This window comes from Cydia amplana, chromosome 12, assembly GCF_948474715.1.
Source record: "Cydia amplana chromosome 12, ilCydAmpl1.1, whole genome shotgun sequence".
Classification (NCBI taxonomy): Eukaryota; Metazoa; Arthropoda; class Insecta; order Lepidoptera; family Tortricidae; genus Cydia; species Cydia amplana.
In genome coordinates, this window is record NC_086080.1 from 2,368,149 (window position 1) to 2,388,221 (window position 20,073).

General features: G+C 36.8%; 2 protein-coding genes across 2 annotated transcripts; both read left to right on the forward strand.

Moving 5' to 3' along the window:
• Positions 1-966: 966 nt before the first annotated feature.
• LOC134652684 (alpha-amylase 1-like) lies at positions 967-9,835 on the forward strand. The gene is made up of 9 exons (XM_063507846.1): positions 967-971; positions 4,100-4,275; positions 5,412-5,563; positions 6,170-6,350; positions 6,916-7,031; positions 7,314-7,821; positions 8,249-8,449; positions 9,026-9,209; positions 9,804-9,835. The coding sequence occupies exons 2-9, from the start codon at positions 4,105-4,107 to the stop codon at positions 9,833-9,835; spliced, it is 1,545 nt and encodes a 514-aa protein (XP_063363916.1). The 5' UTR covers positions 967-971; positions 4,100-4,104.
• A 2,945-nt stretch (positions 9,836-12,780) lies between these two features.
• Positions 12,781-18,819, forward strand: LOC134652822 (alpha-amylase 2-like). Its single transcript, XM_063508002.1, has 8 exons — positions 12,781-12,808; positions 13,723-13,900; positions 14,364-14,515; positions 15,026-15,206; positions 16,860-16,975; positions 17,219-17,726; positions 17,973-18,173; positions 18,646-18,819. The coding sequence occupies exons 2-8, from the start codon at positions 13,730-13,732 to the stop codon at positions 18,817-18,819; spliced, it is 1,503 nt and encodes a 500-aa protein (XP_063364072.1). The 5' UTR covers positions 12,781-12,808; positions 13,723-13,729.
• Positions 18,820-20,073: the final 1,254 nt, after the last annotated feature.

Genomic DNA, 20,073 nt, shown 5'->3' on the forward strand with positions numbered 1-20,073 from the left:
AGTTACTCGAACCGAACCTATTAGCCGCTTAAATTATACAATTAAATTATTAAAATTGCGCACAAAATAAATGTGTCCTTTATTTTTTATTTTAAATATTATTATTATTTATACAGTACAGAGCTAAACCTTTTGGACGCCAATGACCGATAACTACGCACCGCCGTTTCAACGCCAAAGACGTATTTAATCGCTCATAGACCACAGAGTAACATAGACCTAGATGCATATACATAAAGTTCAATTTCAGTTTTGACACTTCGGTGACGTGGCGTCTGAGAGACAGCTTGCTTTTGTGTTTGACACGGCGTCGAAAAGGTTAAATCTAGACATATCCCTGCAAAACGATGGCTCTACCAAATTCATTATACACTTCCTTTTAATGATTACGTACCTTACCTACGTGTTAAAATACTCGTAAACAAGATACACTAAAAGTCAATCTCAATCGATAATTTTTAGGGTTCCGTATCCAAAGAGTAAAATCGAGACCCTATTACTATTAAAACACCACTGTCAGTCTTTCTGTCACCAGGCTGTATCTCATGAACCGTGATATCTAAACAGTTGAAATTTTCACAGATAATGTATTTCTGTTGTCGCAACACAACACACATCACATCACACACACATCACACATCGTCACATTTCATGTGATGTTGAATAAAAAAAATCTATGTCTATGTCAACAAATATTAAAAAGTACGGAACCCTCGGTGGGCGAGTCCGACTTGCAATTCCCGGGGGTCCGGTTCAATATAAAATCTCAATCAATCATTTTTAATCAAAATAAATCTCAATCAATCATTTTTATTATTTTTACTAATAAACACTTTTAAGCTACTTATCGGAGATTCGCACTGATTACTTGATTAGTGATTTATTGATATGATGATGATATGTCATATAAATTGAATATCTCGGCGGGTGGCAATCAGATTCGAGACTGCCGTGTGGTGTGCAGTCTGAAAGTAAGTAGACCAATTTATTATATACCTAATATAATAGTTACGATACTTTTAGTTTCGTTCAAAATTAACTAGTGTTGAAAAACGACATTTTGTTCCTTCACAAGTAGGGGAGGTCGGGGAACATTGGGCAGTCAGGAGGGGCGGGCACCCCCTCCCGACTGCCCAATGGTTCCATACCTCTCATACTACTTAGGGCATACTGAAAATTCCTAGACTGGCCACTTAGAAAAAATAAGTCGTTTCATATATCAGAATCCAGAAACTTTCAGTATGGCTCAAATAAGATAATTTCAGTGCCACTTGCCACAGTGACTACTAAGATGAAAGTCCATAAAGCCTTCTAAGCCCCAGCCATTATATAAGCAACAAACCCATATGCCAGTGAAATTTTAACATGTATTTAGAAAATAGAGTTGATTTTGGTTAGGGTGAAAACTGACCAAAGCGAGACAAATAATTTAAATTTCATCGAATAATTCAATTCAATTCAAATTGTTTAATACGGTGGTTTAAACGTAGGTACATGTCACAAACACACAAAAAAAAAACAAGTACCTACTATAATTAGAGCCGTGAGCCTGACGCTGACAGTACTTTTCACATATACTAGATACTTTTGGATGTCCGCGTCACCCCTTACGAACTAGAACTAGGTTATTTATTCCATGTGAGCTTTTCTCGCAAGAACTATTCGGCATAGGTACCTACTTTTTTCAGACGGGTCCCCATGCAGTTTCTATGTAGGTATACTAGGTATAACAAATATTTGTTCGATATTGATCTTTTTAATAATTCGAAGTCTGGTCGAAAAATACTAGTCAAACGTAAACTCTTCTACTTATTGTAAAATTACTAAACTTTTCGACATATTAATGTACATTCAGGGACATTGAGGATAGGTTTATTTGAGTGGCAATTTCTACTTACACAAGGTGGCCGATTTTCACTGTCCGTGATTGTTTAGTTATTTATTCTTGAATTTACTACGTCGTTTTTAACTAGGGGAAGCTGTTTTACCTCGGACAGTTTTTTCTTTTATGAATTTTAGAAAAAAAACTAATGGCTGTACAATTATTGTTTATCCGAATCTTATAAGATACATTAATAAACTATCTAATACGATATAAAATTTAAAGATCAGTTTATTTATTTTGATGGGATACATTGACGAAAAAAAAGGGAAAAGTGTCCAAGGAACAGCACCCCTGATGTACCTTGGTCATTTCCCGTTGTACCTCGGACATGATAATTTTAATTAATTAATTTATAATTTAATCCCAGAAAAAATATTTTTCACCTCAGCAGCTCGAACAAGGGTACTTTGCTACTTTAAAACAGTGAGCAAAATCGCATTTTGCTCACTGAGTGAAACAAAATGAGCAAAATGCGATTTTGCTCACGTTTTTAAGTAGCAAAGTACCCTTGTTCGAGCTGCTGAGGTGAAAATTTAATTGTTGGTATATCTTAAGAAAACATGAGTGAATAGAGGTAAGTGATGAAGAAGGAATACATTTTTCGGGTTCTCTAATATGTTCTCACTGCTGAGGTGAAAAATGTTGTGTACTACACGAGATCAAAGTTATTTACATCTCGTGCGCTTTTGTTGTACAAATAACTATATATATGAAATCACAGATATTTTTAGCATACTTATTTACGCCATTGAATAGATTTTTCTATTACTATTACCTTCGAAAAATATACTTAGCAATGGTATTTTTTTTATTTTTGCCTAAAACATTTTATGCATTGTTTCTAAGATTGATTACTTGATAACTTATAACGCATATAACTAATAATTAAAAATACGGCAAATATGAAACCTTAAGTTAAAAAAAATATTTTCAGTAAGTAGCAAGTACGGGCCAAGGTACAACCTATTTTCGTTGTCCGAGGTACAACAAAGCAACTTTTTGGACAAGTAAGCTTGGTAATTAGCACTTCCAATTGAGATTAGGCTGAAATGATCCTACCATCGAGTACCTAATTAACTTATTATATTAAGTTTTACTATAGATCTATTAGCAAAACATGAAATTATCATCCTTGATGTAAAGTTCGAAATACTGACTTTTCATAATACAATTTCTATTTTAATTTTTTTCTTGAGTTACCAGCCGCTCTCAAGTTTCGTTGATAGCTTGTTTTTTATACTTAATAATAACGTTTCAAATAATATAAATGAAATATTTCAATAACCGTGGCAATGTGGAAATATTGCCATCTGTCCGAGGTAAAACCATGTCCAAGGTACAACAGTTTCCCCTACCTTTATTTTAGGTATTAACTTTGTGTGAACCTCCAGGACTATTTGTAGTACCATTTCTCAGTTTCTGTAGCGCGAGCGCGAAAATGACAAGTCTGTGGTTTCTGTAGGTACATTGTGAATAACATAATTTTAACATGTCTACTATGACTGTTTGTGTTCTAAAAAAATAAATAAAATATAGTCACTTTGACAAGGTGACCGAAATAATATTTCTTTACGTACCTTTTGCAACCAAACCATCAAGTTTTTTTTATACCAGTGCTGCTATTGATTATCATGCAAACAAAATACTCTATTAGAGATTCCTTCCGTAGGTGCTACAGATATTTAAGATAAAAATATTATGTTTATTTAACAGAAAAACAGTAATTAAATTACATAATTGCTATTATAATTCACAACTTGGTTTCAGTTAAAATTCTTGAGCGTCTCTAATATAAAACAAACTTTACTGGAGCCCTATTCAAATTTTACAACTTGTTACGCACTGGTTATTGATACGACCTAGATGATTGTCTAGTCGTACTACGATCGTCTTGGTGCTTGACGCGCATCTCACCTACGACTTTAACTTCGTTTTTCTGGGCTCGTTTTGACGGGGCGAGAACTCGCTTGCGAGTTTGCTTTGATCAGTCGGCTGAATTGATGTAACCTCAGTGGTCCGCAATGTAACTAGTTCGCGCGCCGTCTAAATGGGCCCAAAATACCAATCAGCGTGAGCGATCTTCAAGGTTGAATCAAAATAAGACCAAAACCGAACAATTTGTAAAATCTGAACGGCGTTCCTAGCCGTAATAGAAAATTTTCCTTTAACATCTTTCACATCTCATCAAACCCTATAACATCTTTCCTACTTCAGGCAAGATGATGCGCCTCTTCGTGCTGTTGTTCGGCCTGGGCCTGGCCGTGGCCTACAAGAACCCGCACTATGCCGCGGGACGCACCACCATGGTGCATCTCTTCGAGTGGAAGTGGGACGACATCGCGGCCGAGTGCGAGAGGTTCCTCGGGCCTAGGGGCTTCGGTGGTGTTCAGGTATTTAAAAAAAATCAAAGAAGGTTGTGCAGGGCTTGCAGGGAATGCCGAACTCAGGTTGTAAGGGAAGATAGCAATAACCTAAATAATGGGAAGGTGTACGCAGCGCACGGCATCAAACCTGACCAATTTCTCAATCGCTATCTATACAAAGTACCTATTAAAATTTTAAGTATGCCTGATGATAATCAACAGATAGGTATAATTGACTGTCTTCAAATTGATTTGATTTTGGAGCTGAACATCTCTTTTGGCGTCTATTTTGGTATTTTGGTACAATACATCAAACGTACCTAAATAACCTTTTCTCAAACATGCAATGAAATGTCGTCGCTCCGGGCGTTATATCAGGCTTCGAAGTATCACGTTTAGGGCGGAGCAACTCCAGAGAACTGTAAAGGAATTTCATACGAAATTGAAGGCCTAGGCCGGGAAGTAATTTTTTTTTAAATTCTAATGTAAACATGGGGTCTGTGTCCATGAACAGACTAAACAGCCGAATTATATATTTATTTTTTATATTTTTGGTGAATGAATGGTTATCGGACCAAAATATCCGTGTTAACGCCTGTTATACACGAACGTACTGATATTAAGAATACGAATCTGTATAATTCAATGTGTAGATGAATAAATTTAAAATTTTGTCTATACGTAAGTCACCAGAGACCATAGACAATATTTAAAATCCTCTGCATTTATTTTATTTATAGAAATTGAGATTCTTATTATCAGATTGTGTATAATGGCCCTAATAAGGTCTATTCGAACACTACACACGCGAAATACGGACGACTTCCGTAAAAAAAAAAACAATTATGGCGTGATTGGAAGAAAAATTAAAAAACTTTTGTTGTGAAGTTGGATTTTTATTATAAAGATTATAAATTTGTTTTTTTGAGTGGTGTATTTTTTTATTTCATTGCATGTTTGAGAAAAGCACTATACATGCCTAGCCGTGAAAAGGTCTTGCCGGCTTCGTATCACTATCCGGCCTCCCTACGGTCGGCCGGCTATACCTACTCACCCGGCAAGCCCTTCTTTCCCGGCGTCTGCAGTAATGTACTATTAGCTATCCAGAAGCTCATCTCTGGTGCGCCTTTCATCATTCATCTCTAAGAATGATTATTTTACAGATTTCCCCTCCCAATGAGAACCTTGTGATCTGGTCTCATAACCGGCCGTGGTGGGAGCGCTACCAACCCATGTCTTACCGTCTCATCACTCGCTCCGGCAACGAACAGCAGTTCGAGAGCATGGTCCGCCGATGCAACAATGTTGGTGTCAGGTTGGTCTCTTCTCCTACAACTAGCGTAGTATGAAACATACCAGATTATGTTAAACGTTTATTGTAACGATTTCGTCTGAACGTACATCATATCTTGTTATATATGAGATTAAAAGTAAGTAATGTTTCTCCTCACCTATCTAGGCCTTCTTATCCATCTGCTTTGAATGAATTGTTACTTCAGTAATTATAAATGGCATCTTACACCATTCTTTCTGATCAGCATTCTCCCCTTAAATAACACTTTTAAGTATCCTTAACTCGTAGAGCACCCTAGTATCACACGTTTGATACTGACTCAATTTGGGTCGTAGAGACTCACACAGATCAATGTGGGTCAAACTGCTTTGCATCAATTTGTCGTTCGATGGATTAAGGTTGTCAGTTTTGTGGCATGTTCGGTTTACCGATCAGCAACCTGTACATACTCCACTCTTTTCGTAATCTCTAACTAGTATGTAATCGACTTGGACATGCTCTATAATGCTTATGTATTTTGAATAAATAAATCTAATCAAATCTGTCCCCTGAACCTTTCCTCCATGATTGCAGCTTCTTGTCAACTTCCCTTAACAAATATCCTTACAACAATATTGTGAATGACAGGATTTACGTCGACGCCATCATCAACCACATGTCGGGTTCTTGGAACGACAACGTTGGCACTGGTGGAAGCACGGCGAACTTCGGCCAATGGCACTACCCTGCGGTTCCTTATGGCGGCAATGATTTCAACTGGCCCCACTGTGTCATCTCAGGAAATGATTACGGCTGCTGTGCGGAGAGAGTGAGTGAACATATTTGCTTTTTTTATAATGCTAATCTTAATATTGGTAGAAGCACGGAAAAAATTGAAGAACGACCAAGCCTAGAAGGAACTTTAGTCGCTGTGGATCAAATAACTTATAGAAAAAAAAGTGCGTTCAAGAGAATACGTCTCATGTCCAAGAAGAGTGAAGACAAAATCTCAGCTATAAATTTAGTCCTCATCCATCTTGATCCGCTTACTCTCCTTTGCATCCGAGTGAAGATTAAAAGACTTCTAGACATGGATCTCATCCATCCTGAGTCATATACAGATACGTTACAAAGTTGGTGATCGATAATTGATAGGTACAATAGATAGGACGATTGATAGGTACCTACATAGCCAAATCATTAACAAGTTTTATATTAAATAATTTTTAAACGGTGTATATTTTACGGGGTGCATGGTATTTATGTATTATAGTAATTTTTATGAGAATTACCATTTTATGGTTGGCAAGATAATATTTTCATATTCCACTAGTCTTATTTTTCCAGTCGACAATGTTAATAACAATGACTCAACTTTATAATATATTTTTTAGGTTCGCAATTGTGAGCTCTCAGGGCTGAAAGATTTGAATCAGGGCACCGAGTACGTGCGACAGATGATTGTCGGATATATGAACAGGCTTATCAATATGGGCGTTGCTGGATTCAGGTAAACAATGTGCATTTTGTTAACAATGATTATATAAGTATTAGGTTTTTAAATCGGTTTGTTTGATTTGTCAATATTGATCAATACTTTTTAAAGGCCAAAATGATTAATATTTTTTTATAAACAAACCTAGTTAGCATAAAAATACTGATAATATAAAATGGATAATTCTATTTTACATGTTTTCTTTTCATTTTCCCAGTTATTTAATATTTTAATATAACGAGCCAAAAAAGTAGTTTGTGAACTATTTCAACTTCAAATGCCTTGTTTCCTAAACAGAATCGACGCAGCAAAACACATGTGGCCTGGCGATCTCCGCATCATCTACGACAGGCTAAACAATCTCAACACCGCTCACGGCTTCCCATCCGGCGCTCGCCCTTACATCTACCAAGAAGTCATCGATTTAGGAGGAGAGGCCATCTCGAGAGACGAATACACAGCTTTAGCTGCCGTCACAGAGTTCAGATTCGGAATGGAGCTGAGTCGCGCTTTCTCTGGCGGTAACCAACTTAGATGGCTGGTTAACTGGGGACCACAGTGGTCTCTATTAGCTGATGAAGATGCTTTAACCTTCATTGATAACCACGATAACCAGAGAGGGCATGGCGCTGGCGGTAGTATCCTGACTTACAAGACCTCTAAACAGTACAAAGCCGCGATTGCATTCATGTTGGCGCATCCTTATGGCGAGCCGCAGCTGATGAGCAGTTTTGATTTCACTAATACTGAGGCTGGACCACCTATGGATAACTCTGGCAATATTATTTCTCCATCTATCAATTCCGTAAGTGTTTACATTTATTTATCGATACCAGTATAATTCATGAGTAAATTTATATGTCATATTCAAGGTCTTATGTTGAATGTAGTTTGGTACCATCAAGCTGATTTGATGATGAACACATGAGAAGCCCATAGAGACTCTGTGATAAACAAACCTAATGTTAGAATTATCTCGATGAGTATTAGGGCTCATTTAAATGACGCGCGAACTCTTATACGATTTTAGTTACATTACGGACCATTGAGGTGACATCAATCCAGCCGACCGATCAATTGACGCAATGTAATGAAACTAGCATGCAAGTTCTCGCCCCGTCTATATGAACCCTTAGTTGCCTGTTGAAAGAAAAGTATAAGTACCTACCTACAGTCAGCGATAAAAGCTTGTACAAAAAAGAATATTTTGACAAAAACTTATATTTATTCAGGATGGCACTTGTGGAAATGGTTGGATCTGCGAGCACCGTTGGCGCCAAATCTTCGCGATGGTTGACTTCAGGAATGTTGCTGAAAACACAGGCCTTAATGATTGGTGGGACAACGGTAGCAACCAGATCGCCTTCTGCCGCGGAGGACAAGGTTTCATCGCATTCAACAATGATAATTGGGATTTCAACCAGAGTCTACAGGTAAATCATTAAAATCTGTTCTGTTTTCATGAAAGCTACCTGAAAGTAGACTTTTGAAACGTAGCCATTAACTACTGCGAGCAATCAAGTTTTTCTACTTTTACAAATACAGTGTGAACCAAAGTCTGCATGTAGATTAATAAGATATACATTGTTACATATTTTATACCAATATAGAAACTAAACTAAACTAAACTATGAGCACTTATTTAGTTAGCAATGTCGATTTCCACAGCAGCAACCAGATTGCTTTCTACTGCGGAGGACCTTGCATTGCCTTTTTATGATAGGTATCAATTCTAATTTAAACACGGGGAAACTTTTAATGTTTCGTATCTTCAGAAGTCGGTGCAATGTAACAAACACAAGTCTCATTAGTAAGATAACTGTGAAATAACTATTATAATATAATAGTTACTGCAGTTACTGATGTGTCGCCATAACCTGAAGTAAATCATGGCCTTCGATACCATACCATGCTTCTCTATTCAAAGTTGTTCCTGTCCAATCAACGACGCCGAGTTAACTAAAGCCTTTTTGCACTTCAATGAAATTAACCGTCTTTCGTATTTACAGACTTGCCTACCAGCAGGCACGTACTGCGACGTGATCAGCGGCTCCAAGAGTGGCAACAGCTGCACGGGCAAATCCGTGACGGTTGGCAACGATGGGCGCGCTAACATCTACATCGCGACGCACGAGCTGGACAGCATGCTGGCTATACACAGAGGAATTCATGTTAGTATAAAACAGCGTAGCGGTTTGTAAAGTTTTAGTGTAACTTTACCATATTTATTTCGAAATTACTAAAATTATATGCTATATTATGTTCTTTTGGACGGCCATTTCAAATTGAATTGATAGTTGTTTGACTGAGTTATGGCCTTGTTGAGTTTAGTTTTAATTTAGTTTATAGTTAACTTTAATGCATTTTTAATGTAAATTTGTTAATTTTCTTATTATATAATAACTGTTTCAAATTGCGTTCGTGCTATTTCAATCGATTGAAGAAGCATTTTATGTGATCAGAGGGGCTACTACGAAAACTGAAATTCGCAAATTGCGGGGATCTTTTTCTTTTAATCTTTCTCTGTCACTCCAATTAGAGTGACAGAGAAAGATGCCCGCAATTTGGAAAATCCGATTTTCGCGGTTATATTAGCCCAGAAGTGTTTATAACGTACGTTACTACTTATTTAAAATTGAAAAGCAAATGGTGATTTAACATGAAAACACAGAGCCATCTTATAATATGCTAATACCGATTAGAATATAACTTGTTTTCGTGTTAGAATTATGAGTTCACTTTGATGGTGATTTTACTAATTTTTAATATATTTCTTTTTTTTTGCAGTCGAGGCTGTAGAGAATATAGCAAGACGATGATCGCCAGACTACGCTACCCAAAGGCTCGTTCATTTTGGTCTAGTATTTACTTATATACTAATGTTTGTTGTTGTTAAATAAATATTAAACCTCGTATAAATTGTTTGGAAATGACATCCCCTGCATTCCTACTTATTGCACTCTTGTACCTATAGCGGAAGGCTTTCAAATCTATCTTGTTATACTTGGTCAACCAGATCTTGACAGTAGAAAAAGGCGGAAAATTTGAAAAATGTAGGTGCGAAGGGATATCGTCCCATAGAAAATTAGAATTTCGCGCCTTTTTTACTGACAAGATTTGGTTGACCAGCTATATCAATAATATTTAAGCTACTAGGCAAAGTTTGGTATCGTTTTCGTATGAATCGGGGATGCCGAATTTATTCATGAATAATGATACCATTCCGAAGTAAAAAGACATAAAATATGAAAATATATATTTTTTAATTCCTCTTCACGCTTAAACCGCTGAACCAATTTAGTTGAAATTTAGTAGGTATAGTGATGGGTGGGGTCCCAGGGAAGAACGTAGGATACTTTTAATCTCAAAAATAATTCCTTAAGGGTGTGAAAAGGGAGGTGGAAATTTGTATGGGGATTCAATAACCGCTGAATAACATAGGATAGTTTTTATCCCAAAAAAATCCCTTAAATATATGATAGGTCTTGTGTAGGATTGTATGGGAAATCAAGAAACGCTGAACCGATTTGGATGAAGTCTACGTCTACATCTTTGATTTAGTTGAAAATGGTACTAAACTTGACTTAGAACCTAAACTTAAAGAATTATTAACCTCGACGTCAGAGACGTTTTAACCCCCCCACCCCCCACCTGCATCAAAAAATCTGGGTGGCTCCACTTCTTAAATACATTTTAGGAACATAAAGATTAATTAAGCCAAAGGAAATCTCACTAAATAAGAAAGAATAAGCATAATACACATAATTACTTATATTAATAGTAGGTGTTTCTTGTTTACATCCGTGATCAGCGAGTAGATAGAACGATAAACGTCAAAAATGTCAAGTTAATAAGTACTGATAGAAACGAATAAATCATACCAAGACCACAAGCAAGTGTGAATTTATACCTACATACTTAATACTCGAGACTATTCGATTGATATAAAAATATTCTAGATCCGATAATAAAGTAGAAGGTTAAGGCCCATGCACTTGCACCATCCAACTAACCCGGGATTGTCCGGTTAAACCGTTAACCCAGTGTCAAATTGTACTGGTAACCATGGTAACTCCAGGTTTAATCGGTTAACCCCGGGTTGGGAATGGTACATGTGGGCCTAAATGAATACCTCTTACCTAAATTAAGCTCACTAATGCCGCTTGAAGTGCTCAATATTTATGGTGGTTTTATGACGGACTTTTTCTTGGGTCTCTGGCTTAAAACTATTGTTTCCCAAATAGTTTAAAGCCATAATGTATTGTTTGCCCGAATTTTCGTTAGTCACTTTTCAGGATTGCCATAAAACAAACCTAACCTAACCTAACCTATCTATAGGATGATTAACCTAACGAAAATCTTGAAATGTTAACGATTTCAGTTTTATGAGTAATGATAATATGACAAAGTATACATTATGACTTAAAACTTTATGGGAAACAACGGGACCCACTTTTTCTTACATCTCACTTGACCACTATATATGTATACAGTGTGCTTATAACCCAACTTATAACAAAAGCACGCTGTATAAAAATGCATATTATGTTCTCGTATAGGTAGTTAAGACTCAGACCATTTTTAGGGTTCCGTACCCAAAAGGGTAAAAACGGGACCCTATTACTAAGGCTCCACTGTCCGCCTGTCTGTCTGTCCGTATGTCTGTCTGTCTGTCTGTCCATCTGTCTGTATGACACCAGGCTGTATCTCATCAACCGTGATAGCTAGACAGTTTAAATTTTCACAGATGATGTATTTCTGTTGCCGCTATAACAACAAATACTAAAAACAGAATAAAATAAATATTTAAGTTGGTACGAGCCGGGGTTTGAACCCGCGACCTCCGGATTTCAAGTCGCACGTTCTTACCGCTAGGCCACCTGCAACTAAATCCAAATACAAGAAAATACCATTACCTACTGAAAGAAATAAAGTAACGATTTTTATCTTCTATTTTTTCGGGAATATAACAGGTATTCAGTATTCAGTCATTCATTGCCTTCATGGGTAGGTATAAGCAACACTTCTCTCCCAATGTACCGTGAAATGGGGTGAGTAGGGACAAAACTGACATTCAAACTTCGATAAAACTTTATTTTTACATGTGGCAAACTGATTTATAATAAATGTTCCGGTCGTTTGTATTTTGGTTTTTATATAATTTTGTGTAGTTCCATTTCATAACTTTAAAGATAAACACGAAATAGTAGGAAATCCCAGCTCACCCCTTAGTTGGGGTGAGGAGGGATTTCCTACTAAGGTAAGTTTTGAAAATTGTTGGATCGACACTTTGGGATTATGAACATTATATGATTTGTTATTAGAATATATAATTTACGTAGCAGTAGCCTATAAAAACCAACTCACCCCCCTGTCATTCCTTCTCTCCCCATTCATAACCCAACTGCCCTCGTAATCCCTACTCACCCCAATTTACGGTACTGACACCGGTTGACCGGTTATTTTTTTACGATAAGTCTTATGAAATTTTATTATACTATCATGATAACCTAGATTAAACATTACTATTATGGTTCGCAATTCTGAGTGGATAGATCCACATGACTGTGTAACATTTATAAGAATAAACAAAATATTTGTGTATAATTAGACGAATTCTCTTAGAGCTTTTACCTACGTCAGAGTCCAATAGTCAATAATTAGTAGATAAGATAAGATATGATGTCAAAATCCGCGATGCACGTATAGATTACTTTATTTAAACAAGTCGATAAACCATCCAGGAGGTAACAAACACAGATTAGTATCAAACATACCGGGGCTACAAGCAGGTGTGTATTTGTAGAAAAAAATATTGATTGTAATTTGAATCGAATAGTTTATGAAAACTGTATCAAAGTGTTCACTTTGTAGGATCTATATCTGAATCCCTAAAGTCTTTTCTCCTATCTTTGCATTCCCTAATATTGTTTGTCATAATGATCAGTTGTCCTAACACCAAAAACCCTAATTTTGGTTTCCCTAATTATTGATTTTTTGCGCGGGTCGCAGTTCTAACCCTAACCTAACCCACTTTTGTGGCAGCAAGTTCTAAAACCTAACCATTTTTCAGAACCTTACATTATGTAAAATAATCGTTATGATAATTGATCGTTAGGGCATCTGCCCATTAGGACAAACCAGTTAGGGCAAGTGACTTTAGGACAAACGTTGTTAGGGATTCAGAATGACACCCCACTTTGTATGTATGTGCATGAAAAACCTTACAAAACAACTAAGTACCTTCTTGTACATAAAATTTCCATCAGAATAGGATACATACTATGGGATGGGTAAATCGAGTTAGAACTAAAAACAAGTCCCATAGTAAAAGTTGTTCGAAGACCAATAATAATAGAGGGAAACATTAATAATTATTAATTACCAAAAAAACTCCCTAAGCCCAATTCGAAGTTTAAAATATTAATTTGATTTGGTACTGATCTGACATTGTGAGCTCCCTCTTTACCAAGCGCTGGTAAGTTGCATATTCAGGTAAACAAGATCCGTGATTCTATGATTAGCAACCTAATTAAAAGAAACACCGCTGGGCCCAGGGAATCAATTATTCAAAATTCTAAAATATAAATACTAAATAGATTTAGAGAAATCTAGAGTAAGGCGAAAAAATGTAGTAAAAGAGGATAATGAAGAGACCTTTTTGAAAGATATAAAAAAATGAAATAACAATGTAAAATGTCCTTAGGTCCGTAATGTTTCGTATAGCCGTCCTCCTTCTGGGCCTAGGCCAGGCATTGGCCTACAAGAATCCGTACTATGCGGAAGGCCATTCCACCATGGTGCACCTGTTCGAGTGGAAATGGGATGACATCGCTGATGAATGCGAGCGGTTTCTCGGCCCGAAGGGATACGGTGGTATTCAGGTAAGATAAAGTTACTTTTGAAAATTAGTACCATTGTATGAATAAATCTCAATCAGAAATAATGTCGGACGTCTCGTCCCGGGGCCGGCCCGGTCTGGCGTAAGTCATCCATAACCTGGTAGTTTATTTCCAACTGAAATCTCATGCGGTTTGCTCCTTATAACACTTTTAAAATCCAGGCTCATCGTTTTCTTGATCCATCTTAAAAAATATATCAACTCCTGTAAATTATCAAACATCATCTAAAAACCATGGAAATTACAAAGTGTGTGGACCCTCAGACCGGTCGATTAATTGATGACAGAGGAAAATGAGAGATGAGAACTGCGTAGGTATGTTATACAAAAAGCTTTCTTTAAATTGCCTATAAAATTAACAATGACCACGATTTACCAAACGTTATAGGTAGGTACGTACACATTCGTGAGGCACCTGTAAAATTATGATACAACTTTAATTTCAGATTTCTCCACCCAACGAAAATGTAATAATCTTGGCCCAAAACCGCCCCTGGTGGGAGCGCTACCAGCCAATTTCCTACAAATTAGTAACTCGATCGGGCGACGAGCAACAGTTCTCGGACATGGTCCGCCGATGCAATAATGCTGGAGTAAGGTGGGTTAATTAACTTAATAGTGCTACAGAGGCCGGGAAATTAGGGATTGTCGGCCTAGTAAATAAAAACAGGGTTACGAAATTTTTGTGCTTAATTGTATTACTTTAAATAATATTACGGTTTAGACTCACTTGTTTTTAGTCACTCGCGCGACATGTTTCGCAATTACGCGAAACATGTGTTTGCTTGTATTACTTTTTCTATGAAATAGTTAAGAACAGAAACGCCATTAATACTAACTAAATCAATGTCTCAATGCAACATAGTGTTATATTTATGTATGTGTGCCCACCATCACCATGGAGTAGGTGGATACGCTTCCCCGTCTATTATCACTTCCTCAGAGTAAAATAAACTGTAATGCATAAGTAAACGTATTGTCACATTTGTAACGTTGTTAAAGGGTGTAATTTAGATTTTCTAATGTTTGCCACGTTGGAGGCGACGTTTTTTTAACTCTCTAAAATGTTCAATTGTTATTCATAGATTTAACGTTTTTCTTATTCTAGAATTTACGTCGATGCTGTCATCAACCACATGACAGGTGAACCTGCAGATAACGTAGGCACTGGTGGCAGTACTGCCAACTTCCAAGAGTGGGATTATCCAGCTGTCCCGTATTCTGCTCAGGACTTCAACTGGCCGATTTGTGGCATTCATGGGTGGGATTATGGGTGCTGTGCTGATAGAGTAAGTATAAATTTAATCGAGGAAATAACTATATCTACTCTGTTCCCGTAACGTAGATATTGCTGTAGCCAGTCACATGATTGGCTACAGCTCTATTATTATAATAAAATAAGGGTGACAGCTGGCAACTACTACAGTTGCCAAAAGCATGTGAGTGGATATGAGTTTTTTACTTGCAGACGTCTCTGCTTAAATACAAAATTAATTTAGTACGGGGTCCCGTTAAAGTAGAATACTCTTATGTCCAGGCCTCGGAGTTTTTTTAGCACGGTAAGACTAAGGAGAGCTATGGAGTCTTTGTTAACATTAAAATTAAATTCATACTCATACTCATCCTCATTAATTAAGTTCGTCCGAATCGTTTTATAAATACTTAGACTACTTATATGTAATTAATTCTGTTTACATATATTTAATTAAATGTTATATTATAAAAAAGTAATAATATGTATATGTGTATGTTAATATTATTGCAGTACCATACCATATTGCAGTGTCATCGCTCCAATATTTTATTTAAGTACTTAACGTACCTACATACTATAATTACTGTTAAGATAAGGATATTGGTGTCTTGAAAATGATGCCCAATAATATAATATGTATATGTGTATGTTAATATTATTATATTACCCATATTGCAGTGTCATCGCTCCAATATTTTATTTAAGTACTTAACGTACCTACATACTATAATTACTGTTAAGATATTGATATTGGTGTCTTGAAAATGATGCCCATGAATGCGACTTACGACGTTTATACTGCCCATTATGTGTGAACGAACTGTTTTGTAGACGTAAGGAAGAGTAACGCATAACTATTCTAAAATATTGTAGCTCTATATCAACCTTAATGAATAATAAACAGTTTTAATATCTATGGAATATCGTTTTAATATGTCGAATACGTATTACCAATGTTTATAATCATAGGTTGCATGTCTTAAGTACTTTTTTAAGTGATAGGCCACTTATGATTAAACCTCTTTACCTAAATATGTGTATGAGTAAATCAGATGTCACATTATGTCATGAATATATAGTTACGTATTTCGTTATTGTGATGATCGCTGATATTTATTAGGTCTAGAGCTGTACATAATTTACTTGTACTTAATTAATGAGGATGAGTATGAGTATGAACTTAATTTTAATGTTAACAAAGACTCCATAGCTCTCCTTAGTCTTACCGTGCTAAAAAAACTCCGAGGCCTGCTTATGTCTTATGGTAGATTTTATTATGCCTTAAGGCATGTACTTAAACAAAGAACGGAATATACAATTTGGTTGGTTTGGCAAGCGTCGATAGATTGGTTAGAGCGATTGGATCCGTGTTTCGAAAGGTCACGATTTAGGTACATAGAACCATTTTTCCTATAATTTGTAATATCGCATGCAGTCGTGTCTGCTAAGAACAAAAATAATCAATTAGAAGACTTTTATCTAATTACATATTTATCTAAATTCGCTAATCTATCTTAATTCGTTAATCTATCTTAATTCGTTAATCTATCTCAATTAATATTTGTACTTACATTTTCGCCAATGGGGACCAATAATAAGATTATCTGTAATATTAATATTGTTTGATAATGTACCTTAAACTTACTTACACTTCAAGGTGATACGATAAAATAATTTTACATTTTAGGTGCGGAATTGCGAGTTGGTGGGACTAAAGGATTTGAATCAGAAATCAGAACATGTGCGTCAAATGATACTTGATTTCATGAACAAACTTATCGATTTGGGCGTTGCTGGATTCAGGTAAAATTTTCTAATGCAAAGAAAATTAAAGAAAGGCGACTCTCGCTAGAACGGTCTTCGTCCGAGCCATAGCTGGCATGTCAGTTTGCTATAGAAAGCATCATGTGATCATCGATCATCCATCTAAGAAAACGAAGAGTCGGACGCCTCGACATGGACCCAGACCGGTCTAACATGAGTCATCCTTTACTTATCTACTAATTTGACTTAAGAACCTATTTATAAAAAAGTATTTTGTAACAGAATTGATGCAGCCAAACACATGTGGCCAGAAGACCTCCGCATCATTTACGACGGACTCCACGACTTAAACACAGACCACGGCTTTCCTTCAGGAGCTCGCCCTTACATCTACCAAGAAGTCATCGATTTCGGAGGAGAAGCTATCTCACGATACGAATACACCAGTTTAGCTGCTGTAACCGAGTTTAAATTTGGACTTGAACTGGGCAGATTGTTCTCAGGGTTGAACCAGCTGAGATGGTTGGATAGCTGGGGTCCTGTTTGGGGTCTTCTTCCTCACGAAGATGCACTTGTTTTTGTTGATAACCACGATAACCAAAGAGGCCATGGAGGTGGCGGTGAGATCCTGACATATAAGAGAGCTAAACAGTACAAGGGAGCAACAGCGTTCATGTTGGCTCACCCGTATGGAGAGCCGCAGCTGATGAGCAGTTTTGACTTTACTGATAGTGAAATTGGGCCGCCTATGGACTCTGCTGGGAATATTATTTCACCTTCCATTAATTCAGTAAGTATTTTTCTTTGTCTTTAACTCAGGACAGTAGACTAAGAAGATTTGTTTTTGCCGATGTAGGCAGAGGTGTATAGACAATTGTGAAGACAAATAAAGCTCGTGGAGGAATTTGTTGAGAAGAACATGTGTAAATTCGTGATTTCTGTCTAACTCTGGACAACTGTACGGTTAATGTATCTATTTTAAATATTAATTTTCTTTACTGGCAGAAAAGGCGGTAATATTTTGTGCGCGTTTTAGGATGATACTTGCGGCAACGGCTGGGTGTGCGAGCACCGCTGGCGTCAGATGTACAACATGGTCGGGTTCAGAAACATCGCCGCTGGCACCAACGTCAGCGACTGGTGGGACAACGGCAGCAACCAGATCGCCTTCTGCCGCGGAAACCGGGCTTTCATTGCTTTCAACAACGATAACTGGGATCTGAACCATATTATACAGGTAATTTATACTTGTTTATATGGCTACTGGTCAATAAAAGATGTGGTGATCAAAAAATTATGCATGCATTAAAATTAAAAGAAAAAAATCTTACACCCACAAACGTCCCAACCTCTGGGGCCTACCATAATGTCCTTATTGGGAGTCTGTTTAGAACCTAAACTGAATCGCTAAAGGACGCTTAGATTCAGTCTAGGTCCTAAGGCCCCTGAACCTGACTGAAATCTGACCGGCAAATGCTCAAATTAGGGACGAGTCCCCTTTACCCTAGCAAAAGGATGCTTTTGGCTGAGATACACTAGTAAGTTTTACTTAGGTAAGTAGGGACACAGCTATAATACACAATTAGATATGATTTGAATGTCGTTATCTCATGCTAACAAATAGGGTAATCCCTACTTACTACGTAAGTAAAACTTACAAACTATTAGTGTATCTCAGGCTTGTAAAGTATTAAATAATAATTCCACAGACATGCTTGCCACCCGGCTTATACTGCGACGTGATCTCCGGATCCAGGACAGAGGATAACCGCTGTTCGGGCAAACTCGTCGCCGTGGCCAGTGATGGCCGTGCGCATATCTATGTGGCACCGCACGAGTTGGACATGATGCTGGCCATCCATGTTGGCAGTGAAGTGAGTTAACTACCTAAATAATTATATGCGATTTTTAGAGTGACATTAGGTACCATGCTGTTTATGGACAGTTGAATAAGGAGGAGAATAACAAACGTGAACATCTGTAACTGTACCCTTTTCAAGCAAATAAATGTTATAGGATCACTCGTGCGTCTGTCTGTCCGTCTGTCACAGCCTATTTGCTCCGAAACTACTGGATCAATTATTTGTATACATTTACACTATTTCAAGCTAATTCGAACCATTCAAAAACTACATAAAGTAGCATATCCTTTGTTTCATTGTTTTATAAAACAAACGAAACTCACCCTAATATACTATAAACAAGGTTATAATCAAAATTAGCGATACTTTTGAGCCGATATTTTAATTGTTTTTATTTTTTATTTTTTCAGTCGCGCATAACCAATGAACAGTAACAGCCGTGGGATTTCTCAATGTACCTAAATAAAACTTGACTTCTATCTTTGTGTGTTCTTTTTTTAAGTAACTATAGATTTGCCATAAGAAAAAATGGAATTAAAAATTCAACATTTCCTGAACGGTAATTTCTCCAAGATCCCAAAAGTGCCCATTAAATCCCTACCTCAAAACCTTTCTTGGCTTTCCTTTCCTCTGCCGAGCTTGAAACTTGTATCTAGCTTCTAGTGGTTAGGTACTAAAAGTTTCTAAAAAACTCTGACACTCGCCAAGTCAGGAAATCCTGCCGTATGGTAAGCCTATCTAGAAGTAGGCTTAGTAGGTATCTTTTTTTTTGGGTGTTAAATAATACAATAATATTTCAAATTCTTTACTCCAACTTACAGATGCAAGATGTTTTATTGACAAACTGTGTTTTACTAGAGTAGACCAGAGAGTAGAGTTAAACCAAATTAGTTTTCAATGAAATTACCGCTTCCAAAACCGACAACACAAACATGGGAGGTAATAATGGAATTTATTATGAAACCCGATATTACAGGAAACACAATTCTTAACCATAAATAGCTCTTATATCCTTGTAATAAAGGTTTATAAAAGGTCAGTTAACAATGTCGACGACGGTAGTATTGCCTTGACCCAATGTATTGGGTTTTTCTTGGTAGCGGCTAATTACAGTGGGTTTAATTCGAAGATAGAATGGGAATAAGTGGTATCGATTGGGTAATAGTAAATTATTGGCAACTGTAACCTTTTAATGGTGGACTGAAGCAGGAATAAGGTGGATTATAATCAAGATGGCGGTGCCTCGAGGTCCCTGAATGTCAAATAGTGTGAACA

What these genes read in the sequence shown, in the direction of transcription:
- LOC134652684 (XM_063507846.1), top strand. Translation starts at nt 4,105, where the DNA reads ATGATGCGCCTCTTCGTGCTGTTGTTCGGCCTGGGCCTGGCCGTGGCC. An exon ending in ATGGGCGTTGCTGGATTCAG is followed by an intron (nt 7,032 to 7,313) that starts GTAAACAATGTG and finishes TTTCCTAAACAG; the next exon opens with AATCGACGCAGCAAAACACA. An exon ending in ATTTCAACCAGAGTCTACAG is followed by an intron (nt 8,450 to 9,025) that starts GTAAATCATTAA and finishes TCGTATTTACAG; the next exon opens with ACTTGCCTACCAGCAGGCAC.
- LOC134652822 (XM_063508002.1), top strand. Translation starts at nt 13,730, where the DNA reads ATGTTTCGTATAGCCGTCCTCCTTCTGGGCCTAGGCCAGGCATTGGCC. An exon ending in AGGGATACGGTGGTATTCAG is followed by an intron (nt 13,901 to 14,363) that starts GTAAGATAAAGT and finishes CTTTAATTTCAG; the next exon opens with ATTTCTCCACCCAACGAAAA. An exon ending in ATCTGAACCATATTATACAG is followed by an intron (nt 18,174 to 18,645) that starts GTAATTTATACT and finishes ATAATTCCACAG; the next exon opens with ACATGCTTGCCACCCGGCTT.